Here is a 23,196-nt window from a genome sequence, read left to right as displayed (position 1 = left end):
TGTCTCTGCTTTTTAATATGCTGTCTAGGTTGGTCATAACCTTCCTTCCAAGGAGTAAGCATCTTTTAATTTCATGGCTGCAGTCACCATCTGCAGTGATTTTGGAGCCCAAAAAAATAAAGTCTATCACTGTTTCCACTGTTTCCCCATCTATTTCCCATGAAGTGATGGGACTGGATGCCATGATCTTCGTTTTCTGAATGTTGAGCTTTAAGCCAAACTTTTTCACTCTCCTCTTTCACTTTCATCAAGAGGCTTTTTAGTTCGTCTTTACTTTCTGCCATAAGGGTAGTGTCATCTGCATATCTGAGGTTATTGATATTTCTCCTGGCAATCTTGATTCCAGCTTGTGTTTCTTCCAGTCCAGAGTTTCTCATGATGTACTCTGCATATAAGTTAAATAAGCAGGGTGATAATATACAGCCTTGACATACTCCTTTTCCTATTTGGAACCAGTCTGTTGTTCCATGTCCAGTTCTAACTGTTGCTTCCTGACCTGCATACAGATTTCTCAAGAGGCAGGTCAGATGGTCTGGTATTCCCATATCTTTCAGAATTTCCCACAGTTTATTGTGATCCACACAGTCAAAGGTTTTGGTATAGTCAATAAAGCAGAAATAGATGTTTTTCTGGAACTCTCTTGCTTTTTCCATGATCCAGTGGATGTTGGCAATTTGATCTCTGGTTCCTCTGCCTTTTCTAAAACCAGCTTAAACATCAGGAAGTTCACGGTTCACATATTGCTAAAGCCTGGCTTGGAGAATTTTGAGCATTACTTTACTAGCGTGTGAGATGAGTGCAATTGTGCAGTAGTTTGAGCATTCTTTGGCATTGCCTTTCTTTGGGATTGGAATGAAAACTGACCTTTTCCAGTCCTGTGGCCACTGCTGAGTTTTCCAAATTTGCTGGCATATTGAGTGCAGCACTTTCACAGCATCATCTTTCAGGATTTGGAATAGCTCAACTGGAATTCCATCACCTCCACTAGCTTTGTTCGTAGTGATGCTTTCTAAGGCCCACTTGACTTCACATTCCAGGATGACTGGCTCTAGATGAGTGATCACACCATCGTGATTATCTGGGTCGTGAAGATCTTTTTTGTACAGTTCTTCTGTGTATTCTTGCCACCAGATAGTATATTTTAAATACAGTAGTTGTTTAAGTGAGATGTTTGCCCATTAAGTATCTGAGTGTCATTAAAGAACAGGCCTTTGAGGGAAAGATGGGTTGCTCTATGAGACTAGGCTTATTGGTGGTCATGCTTCAGGACGTTATCTAAGTCCTGTGATACTTAGATAACTTGGGACATCTTCCAAGATAACTTATGGCCCAGCTTCCTACCCAGGACCCTATAGGTTGGTTTCACAGCTAGTATCCAGCAGAGTCCAAAACCTCTTTTATAAAGTTTAGCTCTTCCTAGCACTTTATTCTTCCAGTATAAAGTATTTTTCTTTTTTCTTCAGCTGTACCTTCAGAATTAAACATGAGGAAAATTCTTCACATAGAGCCTAAGGAAATCTGAAACTGGAACATTTTCATCTGTTTACCTGTATTCTTTCCACACCAAGTGTGTACACACTAAATATTTTTTTTATTTCTTAAGAAAACATTTTTGCCTTAGTGATTCTAACACAGAAGAACTAACTTCATATAGACAAAAGCTTCTCATTTAATTGAAAGATAATGAATGTTACTTATGATGTGTGCTAGCTAGCTGTATGATGAAATAAATTTTCTCCATGTTTGGGTCTACAGGCCTACAAGACAATAAAAGATGACAAAAAAAGATACAATGAAAGAATTTCAGGGTTAGGGCTGACACCAGAAGAGAAACAGAAAAGAGCCACATCATCTGGTGAGTATGATTTGAGACTCAATATATAAAGGGAAAATTATAGACAATTTGCTATGTTTTGCAGGTATCTTGTGGACATGATGATACTGTGAGATTGTAAACTTCCAGAAACTATGGTATTACAAGTGTTTGACTGTAATTTAGGTTTGAGAATAAACTTAGTGATTAGTGATTGGTTGTTTTTCTTTATATTAAACTCTTAAAAGGCAAGCTTTAAATTAAAAAATGCAAGCTTGGCAAAGATACTTATTGGAAAAGAGATGAAAGCCTTTTTTTCCCCCAGTGAGGATATTCTTTTGGTCTGTTTTGTTCCCCTTGTGAGTCTTTGGAGTTCAGAGTTGTTCAAGATGTGTTTGTTTGCCTAAAGCATGTAGCACTAGCCATCATTTCCATCCCACACTTCTGGCTTGAAAATGAATGAAAATGAATGAAAACATTCTCAGGAATGTTTTAATCCTTTAATAAACCCCACAACTCCAGGTAGGCCATTTCCATCACTTTCCTCCATAACACCTCCTTATTCTTGAACACTGTTTAGTAATCCCCAATTGATCTGCTCAGTTTTCCCCCATTATTACTAATAAAAGGTGAAACTGAACTTGATATTTTCCTGTTGGCCATTAAGAAATTAAATGGGCAGGACAGAAGCCTTCGAATATATACTTTCTAGTATATTTGAGAAATAGCTAAACATTGAAGCAGGCAGTGGCACCCCACTCCAGTGCTCTTGCCTGGAAAGTCCATGGATGGAGGAGCCTGGTGCACTGTAGTCCATGGGGTGGCTAAGAGTCAGACACGACTGAGCAACTTCATTTTCACTTATCATTTTCATACATTGGAGGAAGAAATGGCAACCCACTCCAGTGTTCTTGCCTGGACAATCCCAGGGACAGGGGAGCCTGGTGGGCTGCCGTCTGTGGGGTCGCACAGAGTCGGACACGACTGAAGCAACTTAGCAGCAGCAGCAGGTTCTAGTTCTGAGAGGCTTAGTGAGTCAATGACCTTGGCCACATCATTCACCTCTTTTTTTGAGTATTCTTCACTTATCACAGGGATGCTTCCTGTTCCTGTCGTTTCAGAAGATGTGACGTTTGTTAAGATTAATGTACTTGCAGTGTTTTACTAGCTTTTTATATAAAGGATTGAGTCAAGTTCAAGGTGATTTTTTTTTAATAGTGGCAAGGAGTCATCTGAGACTTAAAAAATACTCACCTTGTCTGATCTTCTGCTTATAGCTCTGGAAGGAGAGCCAGAACCCCAAGTGAGGATACCAAGTCATGTTCCGTTCCTGCTCATCGGTGGAGGCACTGCTGCTTTTGCTGCAGCCAGATCCATCCGGGCTCGGGATCCTGGAGCCAGGGTAAGGCACACACTGTCTTGCTTGACATGGAAGGTGTGGTCCACAAGCACTTAGCCAACATGAGCACTTTGACATTTGCCTCTTAAACAACTTGGCTGTGATAAGTATCATTATTTTGTGTCCAAAGGTACTGATTGTATCTGAAGATCCTGAGCTGCCTTACATGAGACCTCCTCTTTCAAAAGAACTGTGGTTTTCAGATGACCCGAATGTCACAAAGACACTACGATTCAAACAATGGAATGGAAAAGAGCGAAGGTGTGTTCACTTATGTAAAATGGGCCCAACCAGCAACTTCAGCTGGTTGTACTGTCTCTTCAGCACAGAGAGTAAGACAGGATTTAGCAGGAACTGCACACAGCACATAAGACAGGTGACTTGGCAGCACTCCGGAGTCCGCTGTAGTACACACTTAGAGCAAGTGTATAGCTTAGAGCGAACATCAGGCTGTAGTGGCAAGAGTCCTGGATTCTGTTAACCAGTGCTACCAATAGCTGAAGTTATAATGTTGGCCTCTGAAGTACTCATGCCCCTGTTCCCAGGACCTTGTATTAGACTTCGAAGAGCAGCTCAGCCTGTGTTGTCACGTCTTCACACTTGCCTAGGCATGTCCCATAAAAGCAGAACAAAAGACACTGTTCTATGGCACTTTCTTTGACACCCCAGGAGACATTCAGATTGCAGGGATACAGTGGGAACACTAAGGAAGAAACTCTTTATTAAAATCTTTGCATGAGAGACTTAGGAATACAAGTCAAGAAGCCCTTTCCTTTAAAAGGCTCCTTGGATCTCCTGAGTCCAGTACCATGTTCTTGGGTATCAGTTTTTTTCCTTGTTAGTGGATCCCTTTGACACTGGACTAAATTTTATAAATCTACCTGCCTCCCTCACTTGTATCATGTCCTGTTATCAAGCAGGATGCATACTTCCAATTATGTGTGTATGCTTAATTGGTTAGTTGTGTCCAATTCTTTGCAACCCCTTGGACTAAAGTCTCCTCTGTCTATGGGACTCTCTAGGCAAGAATACTGGAGTGGGTTGCCATTTACTCTTCTAGGGGATCTTCTTGACCCAGGGATCGAACCCACGTTTCCTGCATCTCCTGCATTGGCAGGTGGATTCTTTACCACTGAGCCACCTGGGAAGCCCTCCAATTAGGTTGTTGTGCTCAGTCGCATCTGACTCTGTGCAGTCCCACAAACTGTAGCACTCTCCTCAGCTCCTCTGTCCATGGGATTCTCCAGGTTACCCATCCCTTAATTAATCCCTCATAGACGGTATCTGCTATTTGGTGTGAGATCATCTCAGGAGCTAGACCAAGTTGTCCAGTGATCAGTGCCATCCTGGACAGCTTGTGTGGGTGGATGTGAGTACCAGCACCTCGGCCACTCCTCAAGTCCTGACTTTGAAAGGAACCTAAATGCAGAGCACGATTTCTCAACCTCGGCACTATTGACATGGAAGGTTGGATACTTTTTTGCTTTAGGGGCCTGGTCTGCATACTGTTGGATGTTTCACAGCATCCCTGGCTTCTACCCCCTAGATACCAGAACCATCCCTCCAGCAAAGCTGTTGGAGCCAAGAATGTATCCAGATTGTTCCCATGACCAAGATTTAGTGCCCTTGGGCACCTACTTGAGAAAATATTCCTGAAAGCTTTCCGTGGTGGAACCAATTTTTCTGAACCTCTGGGGGAAGTTGATAGCCATTCCACGTACTTATAACTTTTTCTCTCTTTTCTCTGTACAGCATATATTTCCAGCCACCTTCTTTTTACGTCTCTGCTCAGGACCTGCCTCGTGTTGAAAATGGTGGTGTGGCCGTCCTCACTGGGAAGAAGGTGAGCTAGTAGGCTGCTTTCTTAGTCAAGCTCCACCTATGTGCCCACAGGGGCAGCAAGGATGGTGACTTGCATTCCCACTGGCCCTTCCGTCTGTCTGTCACTGTAGTTCATCAAAGAAAGAGCAAGTCATTTTAAGGTTTAATATTGCCAGTCGGTACTAATTAGTGTGTCTCCCAGGGGAAAGCACTGTCTCTAGCCTAGAGTAGCAGGCTAGCTAAACCTTCCCAGGGAAGTCAGGTCATTGGAGACCATGACTCTGAGGCTGTTCCTTCTCCTGATTGGCTCCTCTGCCTTTCCTCCTTCTTTCTGTTTTTCCACACTAACATTTCTTTGGGATTATTGATGACAGGAGATTGACAAATGTATATTATTCAGGATAGTAAAAAAAATTCAGGCATGACATCAGCATGGAAAATATTGTTGGATTTTACAAAGGTGAGTGCCTGAATACGGGGGTGGGCAGTGACTGGAATACGGGGGTGGGCAGTGACTGTTAGGGTTCAGGGAGGGTTTTGTTTGCTTGCATTTTGTTTTGTGTTTGTTAACAGGAGGGAAGTCTAGAATGTGTCTGTAAACTACTGGCAACATTCCAGTAGAGAGGGAAGGGCTATCAGAAGTAGCAAGGCCCAGAAGAGATGGGATCCAGAGCTTGAGTGGAAGTACTGACCTTTGATAAGGACAGGTTCATTTCTCCTATACGGGGATGTTAGGTGGAGAAGATGGATATGGGTTGGTGGATAAGCTGGTAAGAAGACTGTATTAAGTATCCCCTATGTGTAGCACACAGGCCCTGCCTTCTAGGGGCTAACAGTATTAGGCAAAAATGTGAGCAGATAATCATAACATAGATTTGGAATAAGAAAGAAATTTGGTGTATTGTGGGAATTACTGGGAAGTGTGCCCAGTATAATGATGGAAAAGCTTCCTGGAGAAAGCAGTCTCCTTCTATAGAATGGGGAATATGATGAAATGAAGTAGCATTCACCAGCTTAGAGAAAAGTGAAGAACATTCAAGTGAAAAAGAATAACATAAGCAAAGGCACAAAGGGGTGAAAAAGCGTGTTTGGTGCAGGGAAATACAAGCAGCTCGGGACTGATAGAGCAGGAAGCTAAGGAGTGACAGGAGATGAGAAAGCAGGAAGTTAGGGGCCTGATGGTTGAGCTCTGTCGTGTGAAAGATCTTGAGTTTTATGGCATTGACCCTGAGGAGTTGTTGAGTTTTAGACAAGAATATAAAGCAGTTGGGTTGAATTTTAAGTAATCACTCGGTTGGCTGTGAAGAGAATGGATTTCAGGAAAACAAGACTAGAAAGAGACCATTTCAAAGACTTTTTTAATAATCCATGTGAAAGATGGTGGGAGTCCACATAAGGGCAATAGTGCTGATGGTGATTAAGAAGAAGTAAGCACAGTATGAAAATGCTTTATGTGCATTCAATTACATCATGGTGCCCTTCACAATAATCTTATGAGGTGGGCACTATTAATATTTCCATTTTATAGAGAAAGAAATGGAGATTTAAAAGAGGTGAAGTATCTTGCTTGAGATTACATAGTTAATAAGTAGTAGAGGCAGAATTTGAGCCCCAGATCTCTCTGATTGGAGAATTCTGATTCCAGAGCCCAAGCTCTTAATACCATCATTGTATAGCTTCCTAACAGAAAGGTGATGAAGAGTAGGGAACAGACTAAAAGCATAAAGTCAAACTTGGTGGGGTGTGGTGGTGACCGATTGGAGGAAGAACATGAAAGAGGAGAGAGGCGAAGATGACTTTCTGATTTTCAGCTTGTGTGGTAGATGGTAGTATACCCCCACATAAGAGACATTGCAAGAGGAAGACCTAGTTTAAGGGGGACATGACATTTCATTTGGGACTGTTAAGTATGAACTAGAATATCTGTGTGGATATGCCCTAAGGGCAGTGTTGGAGACATGACTGTAATGTTCAGAGTAGAGTTCTGGGCTCAGATATGGATGGGGAATCGTCCACGTACGAGTCAGAATTGAGACCATGAGAGTAAGTGAGGCCCCCCCATGGAGAACTGAGGTAGTCATGTCAGAAGAGGAGTGAAGCAAAGATGGAGCCCTGTGGAACCCAAATTTCAGGAAACAGGCTTAAGAAAAAGTGTCCTAAAAGGAGACTAGGAAAGAAGTATTAAAAGGGCAGGATGAGACGAGCCCAGGGCCAGGGCCAGGGTTGGAGAGAGTTTCAAGGAGGAGGATGTGAGCCAGGGTATTACCACAGCAAAAGAATCTGCTAACAAAGGAATTCTAAAATGACCCATTACATTTAGCTGTTCAGATATCATTGTGAAGTTAGAAAAGAGGAGAAACTACTCGTTCAGAAAGTTTAAATGACAAAACGGAGATGGCATTGGGCAACAGCTGGAGGAGGACATACATAGAATCAAAAGTGGTACATTTAGGATGGGGCAGACTTAAACATGTCAGTGGGCTAAGGTAGAAGATGTCACGAGAGAGATGGGGGAGTGAGTGGCTGACTAACAGGAGAGAGAGGAAGGGTAAGAGTCAGGCATAGAAACGAGACAGAAAGGCTACCTCATCCCAGTAACTGGCAGAGAGGAAGTGAAGTCTGTATTCAGGGGTTAGGAGGTGGGAACTATTATGGGAAGCTGAGGAAGTTCACATCTAATGGCTTCACTTGTGTTTGCAGTAAACTAGGATACCAGGTTGGAGAGGGCAGTGGCACCCCACTCTAGATCTCTTGCCTGGAAAATCCCATGGATGGAGGAGCCTGGTAGGCTGCAGTCCATGGGGTCGCTAAGAGTCGGACACGACTGAGCGACTTTACTTTGACTTTTTACTTTCACGCATTGGAGAAGGAAATAGCAACCCACTCCAGTGTTCTTGCCTGGAGAATCCCAGGGACAGGGGAGCCTGGTGGTCTGCCATCTATGGGGTCGCACAGAGTCAGACACGACTGAAGCGACTTAGCAGCAGCAGCAGCAGCAGGATACCAGGTGGGTTACCTGAGAGGTTTGAGTCAATGGGTTGGATTGAGGAGGGAGCTTATCCAGGACAAATCAAAGGTGGCTAAAGTAGCTACTCACCCATCCCATCTGTTTATATCATGGCCCCCTGGACAGCTTGACCCAGTGCACCTGTCATATGTTTCTAGCACTACTTGCACTGTCCTTATTAGAGCGTTTCTCATGCTTAATTACAGTGCTTATTAAATTATCTGTCTTGGCTGCTGCACTCTGAAGGCAGCAAGGTATCAGTTTTTCTCAACATTGTGTCCCCAGCACTTAGCACAGCACTTGACACATGAAAGTGCTAGTCACTCAGTCATGTCCAACTCTTCATGACGTCATGACTATATAGCCCACCAGTCTCCTCTGTCCATGGAATTCTCCAGGCAAGAATACTGGAGTGGGTTGCCATTCTCTTTTCCAGGGGAACTTCCCGGCCCAGGGATCGAACCCATGTCTCCCACATTGCAGACAGATTCCTTACCATCTGAGCCACCAGGGAAGCCCAACACATACTAGGTGTTTAATAAATATGTCTTGAATGAATGGTCTCACTACTCGTAAGGAGTGGAGTGGAGCCAGAAACCCCAGTCTCCCTGACTGCAAAACTCAAGCTCTTCATCATAAGGAGCAGGGTGCATGGAAATGAGGGATGCTGGCAAGAGCACAGTTTGAGAAATCTACCATTGGCCCAGATTAGATGGAATGGAACAGCCCACTGGGTAAATGGAGAAAATCAGAAACAAGGAAAGGTGCCAGTGGGACTGAGAGAAAGCTGGAAGGATGGCAGACTGTGACCAAAGCGTGAGATATTTGATGTAGAAGTTTGAGAGAGAGGATTTGGATGTGGCTTAGAGGAAAAATATGAGCCAGGTGCCGAGGACTTCAGTGACTGAGGGGTGACCAAGAGCAGGCCGGATAACACTTGAGTTGTAGGGGATATAGGTCAGTGTCCTTCAGAGGGAATGAGGGCACGAGAGTACCTTGGAACCATCAGCAGCTATAATCCTTTCCTTGTGATGGGGAGGAGTGTGAGCGAGTGAGCAATCTCTACATATGAGCTGTCCTGTGCCGGCGGGGGGAGCTCAGGTTTAGTGAAAGCTAGAAATTGGGAGAAAGCATCCTACAAGAATGTTAAGGATAGGAGAGAGTTGTTAACAAAGAAGTAAGGGTCCCTGGACTTCGCTGGTGTTCACCGTGCTCCCAATGCAAGGGGCCCGGGTTCAATCCCTGGTCACGGAACTAGATCCTCCGTGCCACAACTAAGAGTTTGGAGGCCACAACTAGGACCCAGAGCTGCCACTTTTTTTTTTTTTTAAAGAAGGGTTCCAAAGAGCCAGGCAGAAAAGTCTGTCCCTATTCTCCATTCCCACAAATTGGGCATGAGCTTTGGGACACTAGGAACTTACTGTGATGTTGGCCACTTAGGAAATTATGACTCCTTGAAGAAATTGGTACCAGTAATTAGGTTTCTTAAGGATCACTTTAGGTCAAGAAGTAACTCTTCTCATTGGGCTGATGACTGCCAGGTTCAGGTTTTTTTGGAGGGTGATGGAAGTGTTCCAGAATTATATAGTGATGATGGCCACACAACTTATGAATATACTAAAACCCACTGAATTGTACACTTAAAAATGGTGAATTGTATGTTGTATGAGTGATATCTCAATAAACATTTTTAAAGTGAATTTATCCCTTTCTGTGTGTGTATGTTTGGCGGGACCAGGTAGTACAGCTGGATGTGAGAGGCAATGTGGCAAAACTTAATGATGGCTCTCAAATAACCTACGAAAAGTGCTTGATTGCAACAGGTGAGTACTTCTGGAGATAGCTTCATTCCCTGATAGAGCTACCTTGAGTTTTACTGTAAAGACATTACTAAGAAAACTGAAACCCAGACTCTGAAGTGGATGTCTTCCCTTGGTGCAAAGCATGGCTATCTAACTACAAGCATCTGAGCAATAGCCCCTCTGGACAGTCCTTACTGTTCCCTCTGCTAAAGGCAGGGATGGCTATTGAAAAGGATTGCCTTTCCCTTCTTAGCCTTTGTCCTCTGCCCTGAAAGTGATATAACCTCATGGCTTCATTGCCACTTTCAACCAGAAATCAAGAGAGGGGTTTGAAGCAGTTGCTTCAACAAACATGACTGTGCTTTCTGGTGAATCCTCGTGAAAAAGTAGGAGAGAATGGGAGCAAAAAGTGAGGCCTTCTGGCCATCTACAGGGAGGGTGGGCCCTTTGAGGAGAGACTCTCAAATCTGCTTTTCAAAGGAAATTGATATAAGCCTACTGCGGGGACGAGTGGAAGGAAAACAAAGCCTTGTTGCGAGTTGATGCTTCTGTTGGGCCAGCTTCTGCTTGTTGGGCTAAAGGGTTTTTCTCCTCTGATTTCCAGGAGGCACTCCAAGAAGTCTCTCTGCCATTGATAGGGCTGGAGCAGAGGTGAAGAGTAGAACAACACTTTTCAGAAAGGTAATTGTCAGCTTTAGTGCTTTTGTCGGTTTTGAAGAGGTAGCATAATCTCGTGGCCCCAAGTACCCACCTGGGAATTGGGAGATCCGGGTTCTATCTATGGCTCTTCCGCAGACTTATTATCTGGCCTTGAGCAAATCACTTCCTCTCTCTGCACCTCAAATACCTCACTCAAGAGTTTTGAGCTCCTAGGTAAAAAATACATTTAGCGTTTTTTATTGCTTGTTATAGTTCCTTCCGATGTCCCTTCCACAGTTGTTTTTTTTCTTTTTTTCTGATGCACTTGAGTCATTGGAACTCCTTAGAGCCCCTTGGCATTTTTCACTGCAAATGCTACTGTGGAGACTTTGGGGAGAAAAGTTAAGAGTACCTAAGTGAAAAAGAGGAAGGAGTTGCGTCTTAACACAATGTTCTACTTATGAAAACTGAAAATTTCCAGCCACTTCTATAGGTATTGGGAAAGATTTTTACTATCCTTTAAATTCTTAATACAACAAGGTTTGTCAGCCTTGGCACTCTTGGCATTTTGGACCGGATAACTGTTTGTGGTGAGGGGATGGACTGTAGGGTGTTTAGCAGTGTCCATGGACTCCACCCACTAGCTTCAGGTAGTACCTGTGACAGCCAAAAACGCCACAGACAATGTCAGATATTCCCTGGGGGAGAGGGGGCATGCCTGTCCCCAGTTGAGAACTACTGTTAATAGAGTGTTACATTGGAGAAAGAAATTTGCATCAATAAAATAGAAGCTGTAATTGAGCCACTTCATACAAGGAGAAGATTTTATGTGCAAATTACTGTTGTCAAAGATTTATCAGAAAATATTTCCTAGTATTATCATTGTATACCCCTTTGGGAAATCAATGGATTAAACTGGTGTGATTCTACAGATCGAAGACTTTAGAACCTTAGAGAAGATTTCCCGAGAAGTCAAGTCAATTACGATTATTGGTGGAGGCTTTCTTGGTAGCGAACTGGCCTGTGCTCTTGGCAGAAAGGGTGAGTATTGGGGAGTGACCTCCATTTTCTTTCTCTGGCCTTATAGCACATGCTTTTCAGAGATGCATTTGCCAGCATCAGTAGAAAGGGGTCGATTAATGTTTACATGATGAAAAACTAATCACAGAGCTTAGCTCTGATGTGGGTCACCTTAGTGATTGAAAGGCTTTCATCCAAGCAGCTGAGCAGTGCTGCTTTCTTTCCTTTTCCTCTCACCTCTAGGCCAGAACTCCTTAGAAATAAAATATTAAGGAAAGTGAGTTATTAAGATGGTAGGGGCAGTGTAGACTAAAGAACTGCATGTATCTTTGAACTGCTGCTCCCCGTAAAAGTCAAAGACTTCTTTCCGACACATGATGGTTCGCAGCTTGACTTATCTGTGAGTTCCAGTTCGAATGTTTCACAGCAGTCATTTGTTTTCTTACCGTGGTTTTTCAGCTGTGTGAAATCAGAGCATCTTCTCAGGAGGGTGCATACTATTCAGAGCTTGGAAGGCACTTGTGTAAGCCTGGGTGTATGTGCACCGACTTCACTGTATGTCCCTGAATCCCGGGACAAGTTCTGGCACCTGTTGTGTTTGCCATGTGGATGGATGCCCTTGTGCCCTAGTGGCCCAGAAATGGGTGCTCTGGCCCAGGTCGTGGCCTTGCCTTGTGTGCAGTAGATGGCTATCGCTGGCCCCTTTACTTCTCTTCCTGGGGTTGGCCTTTGCCTCCTGCTTTACCTACTCTGTTTCTTCTTCCCAGCTCGAGCCTCAGGCACAGAAGTGATTCAGCTTTTTCCTGAGAAAGGAAATATGGGGAAGGTCCTCCCCGAATACCTCAGCAACTGGACCATGGAAAAAGTCCGACGAGGTAGAGACACTCTTTCCATATGCTCCCACTCTTGTCTGGAGTTAGTTAGAACTGGCAGAGTTTGCTTCTTTGGGAACCCCCTGTACATAAGCCTTACCGGCTGCCAGGTGAAAAGTTTCCACCATTCTCCTGTCAGCTGGCTTCATGTAGGTGTTATGAATCTGATGCAGCAGATTCCTGGAAGTGCCGGAAATGAACTGTGGGTGTGGGTGCCTGTGGCTCTCCAAGGCCGCCCGTGGTGCTGACGAGTCCTGGTTTTGTGGGGGATGCCTCTCGTCTGTTGTGAGGGTGGTGGGCTCACAGGCTCAGCCTCATGTCTCGTTTGCCTTCCAGAGGGGGTTAAGGTGCTGCCTAGTGCTATTGTGCAATCAGTTGGAGTCAGCGCTGGCAGGTTACTCATCAAGCTGAAAGATGGCCGGAAGGTAAGGAGGGGAAGACAGGCTGCCAGAAGACCTTCCAACCCTGCCCTGCCCTGCCCTGTTTCCTCATTCTTACTCCTTCATTTGATACCCATAGATTAGTTGTCTTGGCAGTTGCCATTGACCTGTCATAATTTTCTGAATGAACTGTCCTCTACTAAAATAAAAATGATGGGAGCCGGCATAGACACCTGGGAACCATTTCCCATATCCCCTTCTTGTGTATGTCACACACTTTTGAGACCTTCTACGGTGGCAGATTTCTGTTCGGATGGAAGGGGGTATGTATGTGTGCAGGCGTGACACTTTATGAAATGGAACTTAGAACCTCTTTATCAGAGTTAATCAGTGATTTTTTGATAAAGCCCCAATTTTTAGTGACGTGATATACAGTTGCTCCAACCATAGGTATACGAGGAAACTGTGATCATTGACTGAATTCTTTCTGTCCTCAGGTAGAAACTGACCACATAGTGGCAGCCGTGGGCCTGGAGCCCAATGTTGAGTTGGCCAAGACTGGTGGATTAGAGATAGACTCTGATTTTGGTGGCTTCCGGGTAAATGCAGAGCTCCAGGCCCGCTCTAACATCTGGGTGGTAAGTGTGCGGTGATGGCCTGACCAGATGCAGTGCGTTGGCTCGGGCCTGGGCGCAAGTCTGCCTGGTGTTGCTCAGAGATTTAGCAGCAGCTTGCTCAAAAAGGGTCTCTGTGTTTGGAAGCTGAGGGTAGACAGCAGAAGCTTGTGAACTGTTCAGTTTACAGGATCAGGTCTGGCCTCATGCCACAGGCTTCTGGAAAAGGAAGTGAATGGTGCACATGGCCACAGAAGTAGGCCTCTCCCGGTTCCGCTGTTGGCAGCAGCCATCAGCATCCCCTTGATAGGCGTGTGTGCAGCTTTCAGACTGATCTGCTGTTCCTTTTGCCTGAACACGAGTCCAGTTTTGTAACATTCTCTGGAAAGGAAAATTACTCCATTTTCATTTTCCTTGAGTACTATTTTTAGGTGTTTTTAAAAATCTGTTACAACACAAACAGGACTATAGTATGTAGGAACATGAGGTAATTTCCCTATTGTTAGATCATAACAAGTGTATTGTGTTTGATTATGGACTCTGCAACCAAGGACGTAGGAACTTTGAAGGGTGTTTTTCCCTTAAAGCTCTTTTTTTTTTTTTAAAGATACATTGTACTGGATTTTTTTACAATTGTTATAAAAGCCATACATAATCTGTGTGGAAAACGCAGCCAAAAAGGAGAAAGGGAGTCCTCGGCAGCAGCCACGGATATTTGGGTGTATTTCCTTCCCTTCATTTCCTAGCACATAGGTGTTTTTCTTTGTTGTAGACAGTCATGACAAGCATACTACGTATAAACCTTTGTATTCTTTTCTCTTTCACTTAACGTTCAAATGTAAGTTTTTTCCACATTGCTTCCAATTCTGTGAACAGTGTAGTGACTGTATAATACTCCATTTGGTGGATCTCAGAATTTATCTCCCCACTGCTCATATGTTGGATTTTTAGGTTGCTTTGGGGGTATCTGAATAGCCACAAAGATGAACAAAGAGTGAGAGAGCTAACAAGCCACCACATCCTCCGTGAAGCTGGCCTTGTTCACCTCCAGCCAGCAGGGGGTTCTCTCTCTGCTTGAAACCCTGAGCTCACTCACTGCATTCCTCTTGTATGGCACACCATCAGTGCAACAGTGCCACACCTTCCTCAGTGCTTGTACACTCCATGTGGGCAGGGTCTGTGTCAGGCATGTCTCTGCAGCCCAGACAGTATGATGCGCTGTACAGAGTAAATACTCTGGAAATACTTGCTGAATGAATGAATGAATATTGAATGATCAAAAAAAAAATCTCACCTTGGAAAAGATTTCTAGGTAAGAGGCAGTCACATCTAAAAACTGGTTTCCACACAGGAAAAAATATTCTGCAAATCCTGGTTATTAAATACCCTGTTTCTGCTAAAGGGCAGAACCAGAAGAAAGTGCAAGCTGGAGCATGCAGAACTGAGGTTAGCTTTGAGGAAGCATCTGATGTTTTTTTAAAAATGGAAGCGTATCTGTTTTTGATACTGTAGGTATGATTCCAACCTGTGGATGGAAAATGTTAGTTAACATCACAAGCATTTTTTTGAACCCCCAAAGTTTATGTTCTGTCCTTAACTTGCTTTTTTTCTTTAATCATGTGTCATGTAACATATTTGTCTCCAAAGGCAGGAGATGCCGCATGTTTCTACGATATAAAGTTGGGTAGAAGGCGGGTAGAGCACCATGATCATGCTGTTGTGAGCGGAAGATTGGCTGGAGAGAATATGACTGGAGCTGCTAAGCCGTACTGGCATCAGTCAATGTTCTGGTAATAGTTTTGTGCTTTGAGGACTCAGTCGGTTAGAACACAGAATTAATGGAGCCAGAAGCATATGGTTTGGTTTCCTTGTGGGCCAGTTAGCTTCATACAGAGGGTAAAAAAATTGCATCTCATGTCTGTGCTTTCTACCCCTGAGCCATCTTCTGGTAAAAGGACTCCATTCGACCTAAGTTTGAACAGGTGAATGAATGGAGATGGCACTAGAACTTCTGCTAAAATAACTCAGAGTTGGAGCTACAGTAGGTAGGACAGAAGTGTGCTCTTAGATAAAGACAGAAGTATATTTTCTTTGTTCTTTGCTGCTGATGCTCAGGAGCCCAACCTACGGACAAAGACAGCCCACTCATGTAACTCTTAAAATAAGCAATTCAGAGTCAGACAAATATAGGCAGCTTTCTGGATAATGAAAAGTTAGTGATGGATATTCCTGAGTACTGGAGCTGGCCCTGTTTGGCCCACTCTCATCTTGTTGATTTGAAAGATGGGATACATTAAAAAAAAAAAAAAAAAACTTCAAGGTTTCAGAAACCTCTAAGCCGTTTCTGTTGAGAAAATTCTCAGCTGATGGCAGTACATTTCAGGATGATCACACACAGTTTCATGAGTGGGCAGCAAAACAAATAATAGATGGATCTCGGGGTCAACATGTGTAAGATAATATACTTAGGAAAAGAATAGCTCTACAATTGTCAGTTTCCATGAACAGAATCCAAGAAGTCATTGTAGACTGTTCCCTGAAGACACCAGTCCAATGAGCTTCTTTGGCCAAGAAGATAACAAAATATAGGGCCCCAGAAACAAAACAGCTCAAGTCACTGAGATGATTACAAAACCATGGCGTGCCTCTGCCACCAATATTCCATGAACTTCCTAGCATGATGATGATAGGAAAAGTTTCCAAGAAGAACAAAGAAAATAAAATGACCAAGTGAGCCAAGGTGCCTCTGTATAGAAAGCATTTCAGCTTTGAAAAAATGGAAGCTAAGAGGAAATGATGCAAAGTAAAGTAAGGAAGTTTATCAGTTAATAAAACCACAAAATATCTCACATTCTGAGTTCCATAGATATGGAGCACTCTTTAAAGTTTCAAAAAGGCAGCTTTGAAAAGAGGTAAAGGGAAGTAGTGAATAGTAAATGTGGGGATGTCATCCCGCCCCAGATGTGGTGTATGGTATAAACACATGATAAAATTTTAAAACATATAGATTACAGTATGGATCTGCAATATGCATAGTGGCTTGTTAAGGAAAAATAAAAACTGTTGGGGATAATCGTGCTTTCTCACAGTTGTCCCCAGATGCCCTAGCAGGCGAGAGATCACTTTGGGATTTCTCTTGCCACCAGGTTCTTTGGTTGGCACGAAAGCATGGTTGTTGTCATAGAGAAAACATTCTGCCACACCATTCTTGACAGTACTCTGACAGAATACCTTCTTTGTCCTTCCTCAGGAGTGATTTGGGCCCCGATGTTGGCTATGAAGCGATTGGTCTGGTGGACAGTAGCTTGCCCACAGTCGGTGTTTTTGCAAAAGCAACTGCACAGGACAACCCCAAATCTGCCACAGAGCAGTCAGGTAAGGAAGCCCAGCCTCTTCTCGTGAAGAGTATTGAAGAGTATTGAAGAGTATTAAGCCGTGGTCCAAATCCTCCCAAACAAGGGCTTTCTGTATTGGCCAGGGGGAACCTGTGAAAGCCACTCTTCATGGTGTGCTTTAAAACACACCAGACCCAAAGTCCTTACTCTTCAGTGGTCTGAGAGCTGGTGAAATCAGGTATCCTGGTCAGAGCATAGATGGTTATAGTGGGTGTTATCCTAGACTCTGGACGGTAGGTAACTCAATGACTGAAAGTCTAGTTTTTCTGGATGGACTAGGAAGACTGGTGTGATGAAGAAAACTTGTACTTTTTCAGTGCCACCCCCTCTTTTTTTTGCTTCCTGCTGATCCCAAGAATGAGGCCCAAGAACCTTAGTGTGGGACCTGCTCCCTTCCTTGTGCCTTGGACAGTGAAGAACTGGGCTGAGTAGTTCTTCCATACTCAGTCGCTCAGTCATGTCTGATTCTTCACAACCCCATGGACTGTAGCCTGCCAGGCTCCTGGGATTTCCCAGACAAGAATATTGGAGTGGGTTGCCATGCCCTCCTCCAGGGGATCTTCTGACCCAGGGATTGAACCCATATCTCCTGTATGGGCAGACAGAGTCTTTACAGGGCCACCTGGGAAGCCCAGGTAGTTCTTAAGCCGCCTCTAGTTCCAGTTGTCAGATCTGAACACCAGGTTTTCTTTAGACAGGAAGCAAAGAATATCTCTCTTGAAATGAATGTCTCTCCCACACACATCTCTTTCATTAACTCCCAGGCCTCTTCTCTCTCCCTTCGTGACCTTGGCTGAAGTTATTTAACCTCTGTGTCCTCCTATTAGAGGCATTTTAAGGACAAATTGCTCTTTAAGGAGAAAGCAAGACATATGGATATAAGGGTCTTGTTCATGTATAATCTAAGTGGATTACATTATTACTCCTTAATTTGGACCTCTCCTGGGAAGTGGATCCCCGGAGGAGGACCCAGGGACTTATAAACTGCAGGTCACTGCTCTGTCCACCAGGCAGTATTACCTGAAGCCTGGTTCTCAGAAGACAAAGTACCCTCTCCCCAGGCTGCTGCCACCACCCCACCCAGGAGGAAACACTTGCACTACGGTTTTTCCCTTTAGAAGTGCCTTCTGCTTTGGCCAGAGTGTCTCTAATGATGCTAAGAGAACTTTCTGCCATAGTGGCAGTGTTCTGTCTTCTGTCCGAAACATTAGCCACTCGGCACATATGGCTCTTCAGCACTTGAAATGTGGTTAGTGCAAACGTGCTACATTGCTTCAGTCACATCCTAGGAATTTCCCAGGCCAGAATACTGGAGTGGATTGTCATTTCCCTCCTCCAGGGGATCTTCGCAACCCAGGTATCAAACCCACATCTCTTATGACTCTGGCACTGGTAGGCAGGTTCTTTACCACTAGCGCCACCTGGGAAGCTCAAGAAGAAAGGCTTCCCTGACTGGGAATCAAACCAGAGCTTCAGTGGTGAGAGCAGCTAATCCTAACCACTAGATCACCAGGGAGCGTTGGGTTTCACAAATGAACTGGTTTGGCAAATGAGGAACTGGACTTTACATTTTTTGTTCAATTTTAATGAAAATTAAACTTCAATTGTGAATTAATTTTAATTAGGATAACTATACCTAACTAGTGGCTATTGTACTGACCATAGCTCTAGGATGTTTCTCAGACGACAAGAATAAGTCTTCTGTAATTTGAAAAAGATACCAGGAAATATCCGTAGAGTCAATTTAAAATGAGATAGAAAGTTTGGGGTCAGACTGACCCAGTGCCCAGCAACTGGCAAGGAAGAGCTTTTGTTGGCTCTGTCAATGGAGAGGAGCTGGAGAAGACCAGTGTTTACTGAGGCAGCGTAGAAAAACAAATCATCTAGAAGCAGCCTGAAGCAGGTGTTGAAAGATACTTGCCTTCTAGAATTTCCAAGCGCATAATAAGTGACTTTGTTTTGTTTTGACTTTGCTTGTTTGTTTGGGGGGTTGACCACAGGCACTGGTATCCGATCAGAGAGCGAGACAGAGTCTGAGGCCTCGGACATCCCTGTTCCTCCCAGCAACCCTGCAGTCCCCCAGGTCCCCACCCAAGGGGAGGACTACGGCAAAGGTGTCATCTTCTACCTCAGGGACAAAGTGGTGGTGGGGATCGTGCTGTGGAACATCTTCAACCGGATGCCAATAGCACGGAAGGTAGGTGCCGGCACAGCTCTGAGAGGAAGATAGGGGTGTGGGCGGAAGCTGCTCCTGGGACTTCATCAGCTGTCCTGCCAGGCACTGTCCTCCCAGGTCAGACTGGGCCTGAGCAGAACAAGGTGTCACCTTGGCTCAGGAATGTTTCTTTCTTTCTTTTTTTATAAAAGGAATGTTTCTTTTTCACTCAGGACATGGTTGGGTGGCGTCCTCACTTGGGCTTTGCAGAAAGCCCTTCCCACAACTCCCTCCCGGTGTGGAGTGGGGGCTGGCCTGGCCCGCACACACACGAAGTGAGTTAGACTCCTTGTTCCTCTGTCCCTCAGATTATTAAGGACGGTGAGCAACATGAAGATCTCAATGAAGTAGCCAAGCTCTTCAACATTCATGAAGACTGAAGCCCTCGCCCTGAGTAGCAGGCAGGCTCTTGGCTGTCCCTGAGAACAGCTTAGATGAGTAAAGGAGCATTTTTTTTTATTCAGCAGACTTCCTCTGAATGTATGGGTATGAATGATCAAGTCCTTTGTGAATATTTCAACCATGTAGGCAAATTCTTAATGTTCACATCATTAAATAAAACCTGATTCTTCTAAATTCTCTTCTCTTTGAAAGGGAGCGAGTGGGTGAAGGGAGGAAAGCTGTGCGAATGAGAGAGCAGGCCAGTTGGAAGCGTTCCCAAATAGACCATCTTTCTTGGCCTCCTTCTCCTTGCTTCACACTCTCAGCTTCTTTCAGTTTCCTGAACTCTCTCGCCTTCCAGACCTCTTTGTACAGACCTGCTATGGCCTCTTCCCGCAGAACTTGACCCCTCTCCCCTCCTCTGGGGAAAATCGCCATCTCTGAAGACTTTCCTGATCCTCCCAAGCCTGTTCCTTGCTTACATGTCCCCCTGCTGCTCTGCAGCTCCCTGGAAGCCAAAACTCTGGGTTTCCTGTCTTCTCACGGTTCTCTCTCCAGAGCTGGGCACAGGGCTCATAGTAGGTGCTCAGTGAAACATTGAATGAGCACACACATAAACATGTGGACTCCACTCTGCTCTACCTGGGGCACCTCCCCTGTGTACCCCCCAGCCCAGAACTGAATTGGTCGTGGGAGGGGAGAGCAGAAAAGACATTTACTGCAAACGGAAACAGAGGTTCGGAGACCGGTGCTTCAGGGCTAAGCTTGGAGTCTGACTCGTGGAGGGATCTTGGTCTCTTCAACTCCTCCACTCACTGTCCCCCAAACTAGAAATTTCCCTCCCCTATCCCCTTTTATCTCAAATAGGCTTATAGGCATGCCTCACCTTATAGATGATTTCCTGGGAAGAGAAGTCAAAGTTTCATAAATCAACTCATATTTTACATTTCAAATTACTTAACTTTTAAAAATCAAATCTTAATTTCTATTAAGAGGAAAGTTTTACTACTTTCAAGAGTCCTATTGGGAATCTTTTTCTAAAGAGAAAATAATTACCAGGCTGGATTTTGTTATCGGTATTGGGTTTGTTTAAAGGGAGTAGCAGCTATAATGAAATCCCTTCTGGACACTAGAACGGGACATATGTCCACTTTAAGAGTTAGCTGCACTAGAACAGCTTCTTACCATATATATACACGTTTAGTGAAGTATGATCTGAGGCATGACATACCTAAATCCATAGGTATAAAACTCATCTAGTATTCTGTGAAACGGGACTTATTATATAGTGATTGCTGCTTACAGAGATGGTACCAAGACACTGTAAGACCCTGAAGCATTTAAATCATTTTTTAAAAAGGTCAAATTGTGATTTGCCTTGTTTCACTGTTAGGTGCAGTTTCGTCTAATTCTTTGACAGTTGCCATCCTTGCATGGAATGTCATGATAATTCAGTTAACTAAAATGAAAGGATCTGTTCTTCTATTCAGTGTTCATTGAATACCTACTAGGAGCCATGTAGATGGCAGAATAGGAAGATGGAGAAAACATGGCTACTTCTCCTAAGGAGCTGCTGGTGGCAGTGAGGAAAGCAGACACATGAACCCAGAAGCATAATATAGTCAGTTGTGTCCACAGGAAGATACAAAAAGCCCTGTAGGCACGAGAAGAATGGAGATCAGCCAGAGCACCCGTCCTTTGTCAATCACTGCTGCTGGATCACTTCCTAAAGCATCACTTGGTCCACGTCCCCCGACCCTACAGCATAGGACGAACATACACTGACTTCCTGTCATTAGTCATATCAAGTCCCAACCTCGGCCCCCTCTGCCCTGTGGACCACCTTTGAACATGCATATGCGCACACACATAAACATCTGGTTTATCTCCACTTTTAAACTTTTGTTTGTGCTCTTCACATCTGAAACACCGCCCCTGTTCCCTTCTACATATCTAAATCCCGCTTATCTTTCAAGTCCCGGATGAAATCCCACCATGGTGACGTAGTACCAGCTGGACTAGTGCCCACACATGATTTCATCTTTGAACTTCAGTTGCACTTACTGCCTTTGAACTTGATTGTCCTTTAAGTAGTCTCCTCATTATTAGTGTTCACTCCCTAAATTGGCTGTAAGCTCTCCCAGAGCAGACTTTTTCCTCAGGATGGGGACAACGTTCCCTATCCCCCTCGAAAACCCTGGCAAAGTGCTGACCAAGTCCTTGGTTGCTGGATGATGCTAGATAACGGGGCTTATTGTAAAAGTGAGCCTCTGCCTTGGGGCCTCAGTTCTCTGTAATCCAGGTTATCAGACCTCCGTTACTTCACCCACTGCTACTTAGCCCAGGATGTGTTTCATCCTGGGATGAAACCCAGGATGTGGGATCCTGGGTCTCCAAGGATCACAAGGAACAAATCCAAGGACCAATTTCTGACTACAGACAAGCAGTGCCAGCTGAGGTTTGGCCCTTGATAGCTGGCCTGTGATTAGCTGGGCTGCAGAACAGGGCTGGTCACACCCTGTGAAGTTGGGGCTCTGCCAAAATATCAAGCTTTTGGGGCTCACCCACTTGACCGCAGCCTCGCTTCTCTTTGCCATTTTACAAATGATACCTGGTGGTGCCTTGGCCCCACTTCAGGATGGTGCTGACGTTTGCCTGGCCACCTGTAGGACACACATGGTGAGAGATGTCCTCGTACTTGAGCTGGCAAGATGGACCTGAGGGGAGGGAGTGTGTTTGATTGGAAAGGGGTCAGAGTAAGCCTCTTAGTGGAGGATGAGGTCAACATGTGGGACTGTCTTCTTGTTCTAATCAACAGGGCCTGTTTTGGAGACAAGAGGCTTAGGGCAGAAAGGGATGGGGGTGGGGAACCCACAGTGATCTAGCACAGGCTGCTTCCTTGAAGGAAAACCAGCAGCTCCTCTAGAGACCCGTTTATACAAAGGAACTCTCCCCTCCCTTCCACTACTGCCCCTTCCCGTTCCCGCTCCTCACTCCTCGCAAGTTTGGCTGCCACAATATCCCCTCTGCCCTTCCCTGACGCCACCTGAAGCCTGGCACCCTTGCTGCCCAAGAGATTGCTGGGGCTCCATCCCAGTGCCCTGTGCTCTGGGCAGAGGGAAAGTCCTGCCGGCCCCAGAGGTGAAGTAAGACTGCCTCTGGCCTCTTTCCCATCTTATCAGGGAATTTCTGGCGGGCACGGACACATGTAAACAAAACCACACACAGAGACAGAGCCCAGGCCAGTGATGACGTTCCCCTGCCTGGCTGGTTCTACAGATGGGTGTGACTGGGTCAGAGTACAGGGAGGGTCTGAATATTTAAATACTGGACTGCCAATTCCTGGTTGGAAAACGGACCATCTCAAAATGAACATTTTGAGAAAGAGAAACACAGCCCCTGACACCTGGAAGCTGGCCTGGGACTGTCAGCAAGGCCTTGGTGTCGCTAAAAACTCCCTACTGGGCCTGGGTGTGCTGTTGAATGTAAACAGGTTCATGGGACATTAGCAGCATATGAGGCCACCCTGACCATGGTGGATGGAGCCAAAAACAAGACTACTCCAGAATCATGTGTGAACAGGGGCAAAAAAAAAAAAAAAAAAGCCAAACACTGCCCAAACCACAGAAATGAGCAACCACCACCCTCCATCCTGGCTAATCTAAGTGACTACTGCTTCCTTACCAATTACAGATTGAGCCACACTCCAGTCTGCCCTCCTATTGGATATGATTTATTCAGTAAGACACTTCCTGACAGCATCTAATTCAGAGTAAAGCCTGGCTTCCTTAACCCCTCCCCCAAATCACCCAGCCTGGCCTGAATTCTACAAGTCCTT

General features: G+C 44.8%; 1 protein-coding gene across 2 annotated transcripts in view; it reads left to right on the top strand.

Annotated features, from left to right (window-relative positions):
• AIFM1 (apoptosis inducing factor mitochondria associated 1) overlaps window positions 1-19,553 on the top strand; it is a 30,805-nt gene extending 11,252 nt beyond the window's left edge. For both annotated transcript variants that reach the window (XM_070784619.1, XM_019956004.2), the window contains exons 3-16: window positions 1,756-1,855; window positions 3,091-3,215; window positions 3,343-3,473; window positions 4,965-5,055; window positions 9,779-9,863; window positions 10,447-10,523; window positions 11,414-11,522; window positions 12,269-12,376; window positions 12,710-12,798; window positions 13,251-13,391; window positions 15,015-15,157; window positions 16,618-16,742; window positions 18,763-18,959; window positions 19,286-19,553. In XM_070784619.1, coding sequence (XP_070640720.1) covers window positions 1,756-1,855; window positions 3,091-3,215; window positions 3,343-3,473; window positions 4,965-5,055; window positions 9,779-9,863; window positions 10,447-10,523; window positions 11,414-11,522; window positions 12,269-12,376; window positions 12,710-12,798; window positions 13,251-13,391; window positions 15,015-15,157; window positions 16,618-16,742; window positions 18,763-18,959; window positions 19,286-19,357 — 1,593 coding nt within the window. In that variant the 3' untranslated portion in view covers window positions 19,358-19,553. The remainder of the gene's footprint in view (window positions 1-1,755; window positions 1,856-3,090; window positions 3,216-3,342; window positions 3,474-4,964; window positions 5,056-9,778; window positions 9,864-10,446; window positions 10,524-11,413; window positions 11,523-12,268; window positions 12,377-12,709; window positions 12,799-13,250; window positions 13,392-15,014; window positions 15,158-16,617; window positions 16,743-18,762; window positions 18,960-19,285) is intronic.
• Window positions 19,554-23,196: the final 3,643 nt, after the last annotated feature.

This window comes from Bos indicus, chromosome X, assembly GCF_029378745.1.
Source record: "Bos indicus isolate NIAB-ARS_2022 breed Sahiwal x Tharparkar chromosome X, NIAB-ARS_B.indTharparkar_mat_pri_1.0, whole genome shotgun sequence".
NCBI lineage: Eukaryota > Metazoa > Chordata > Mammalia > Artiodactyla > Bovidae > Bos > Bos indicus.
Note: the sequence above shows the minus strand (reverse complement) of the source record. Positions and strands in the feature narration are given on the sequence as shown.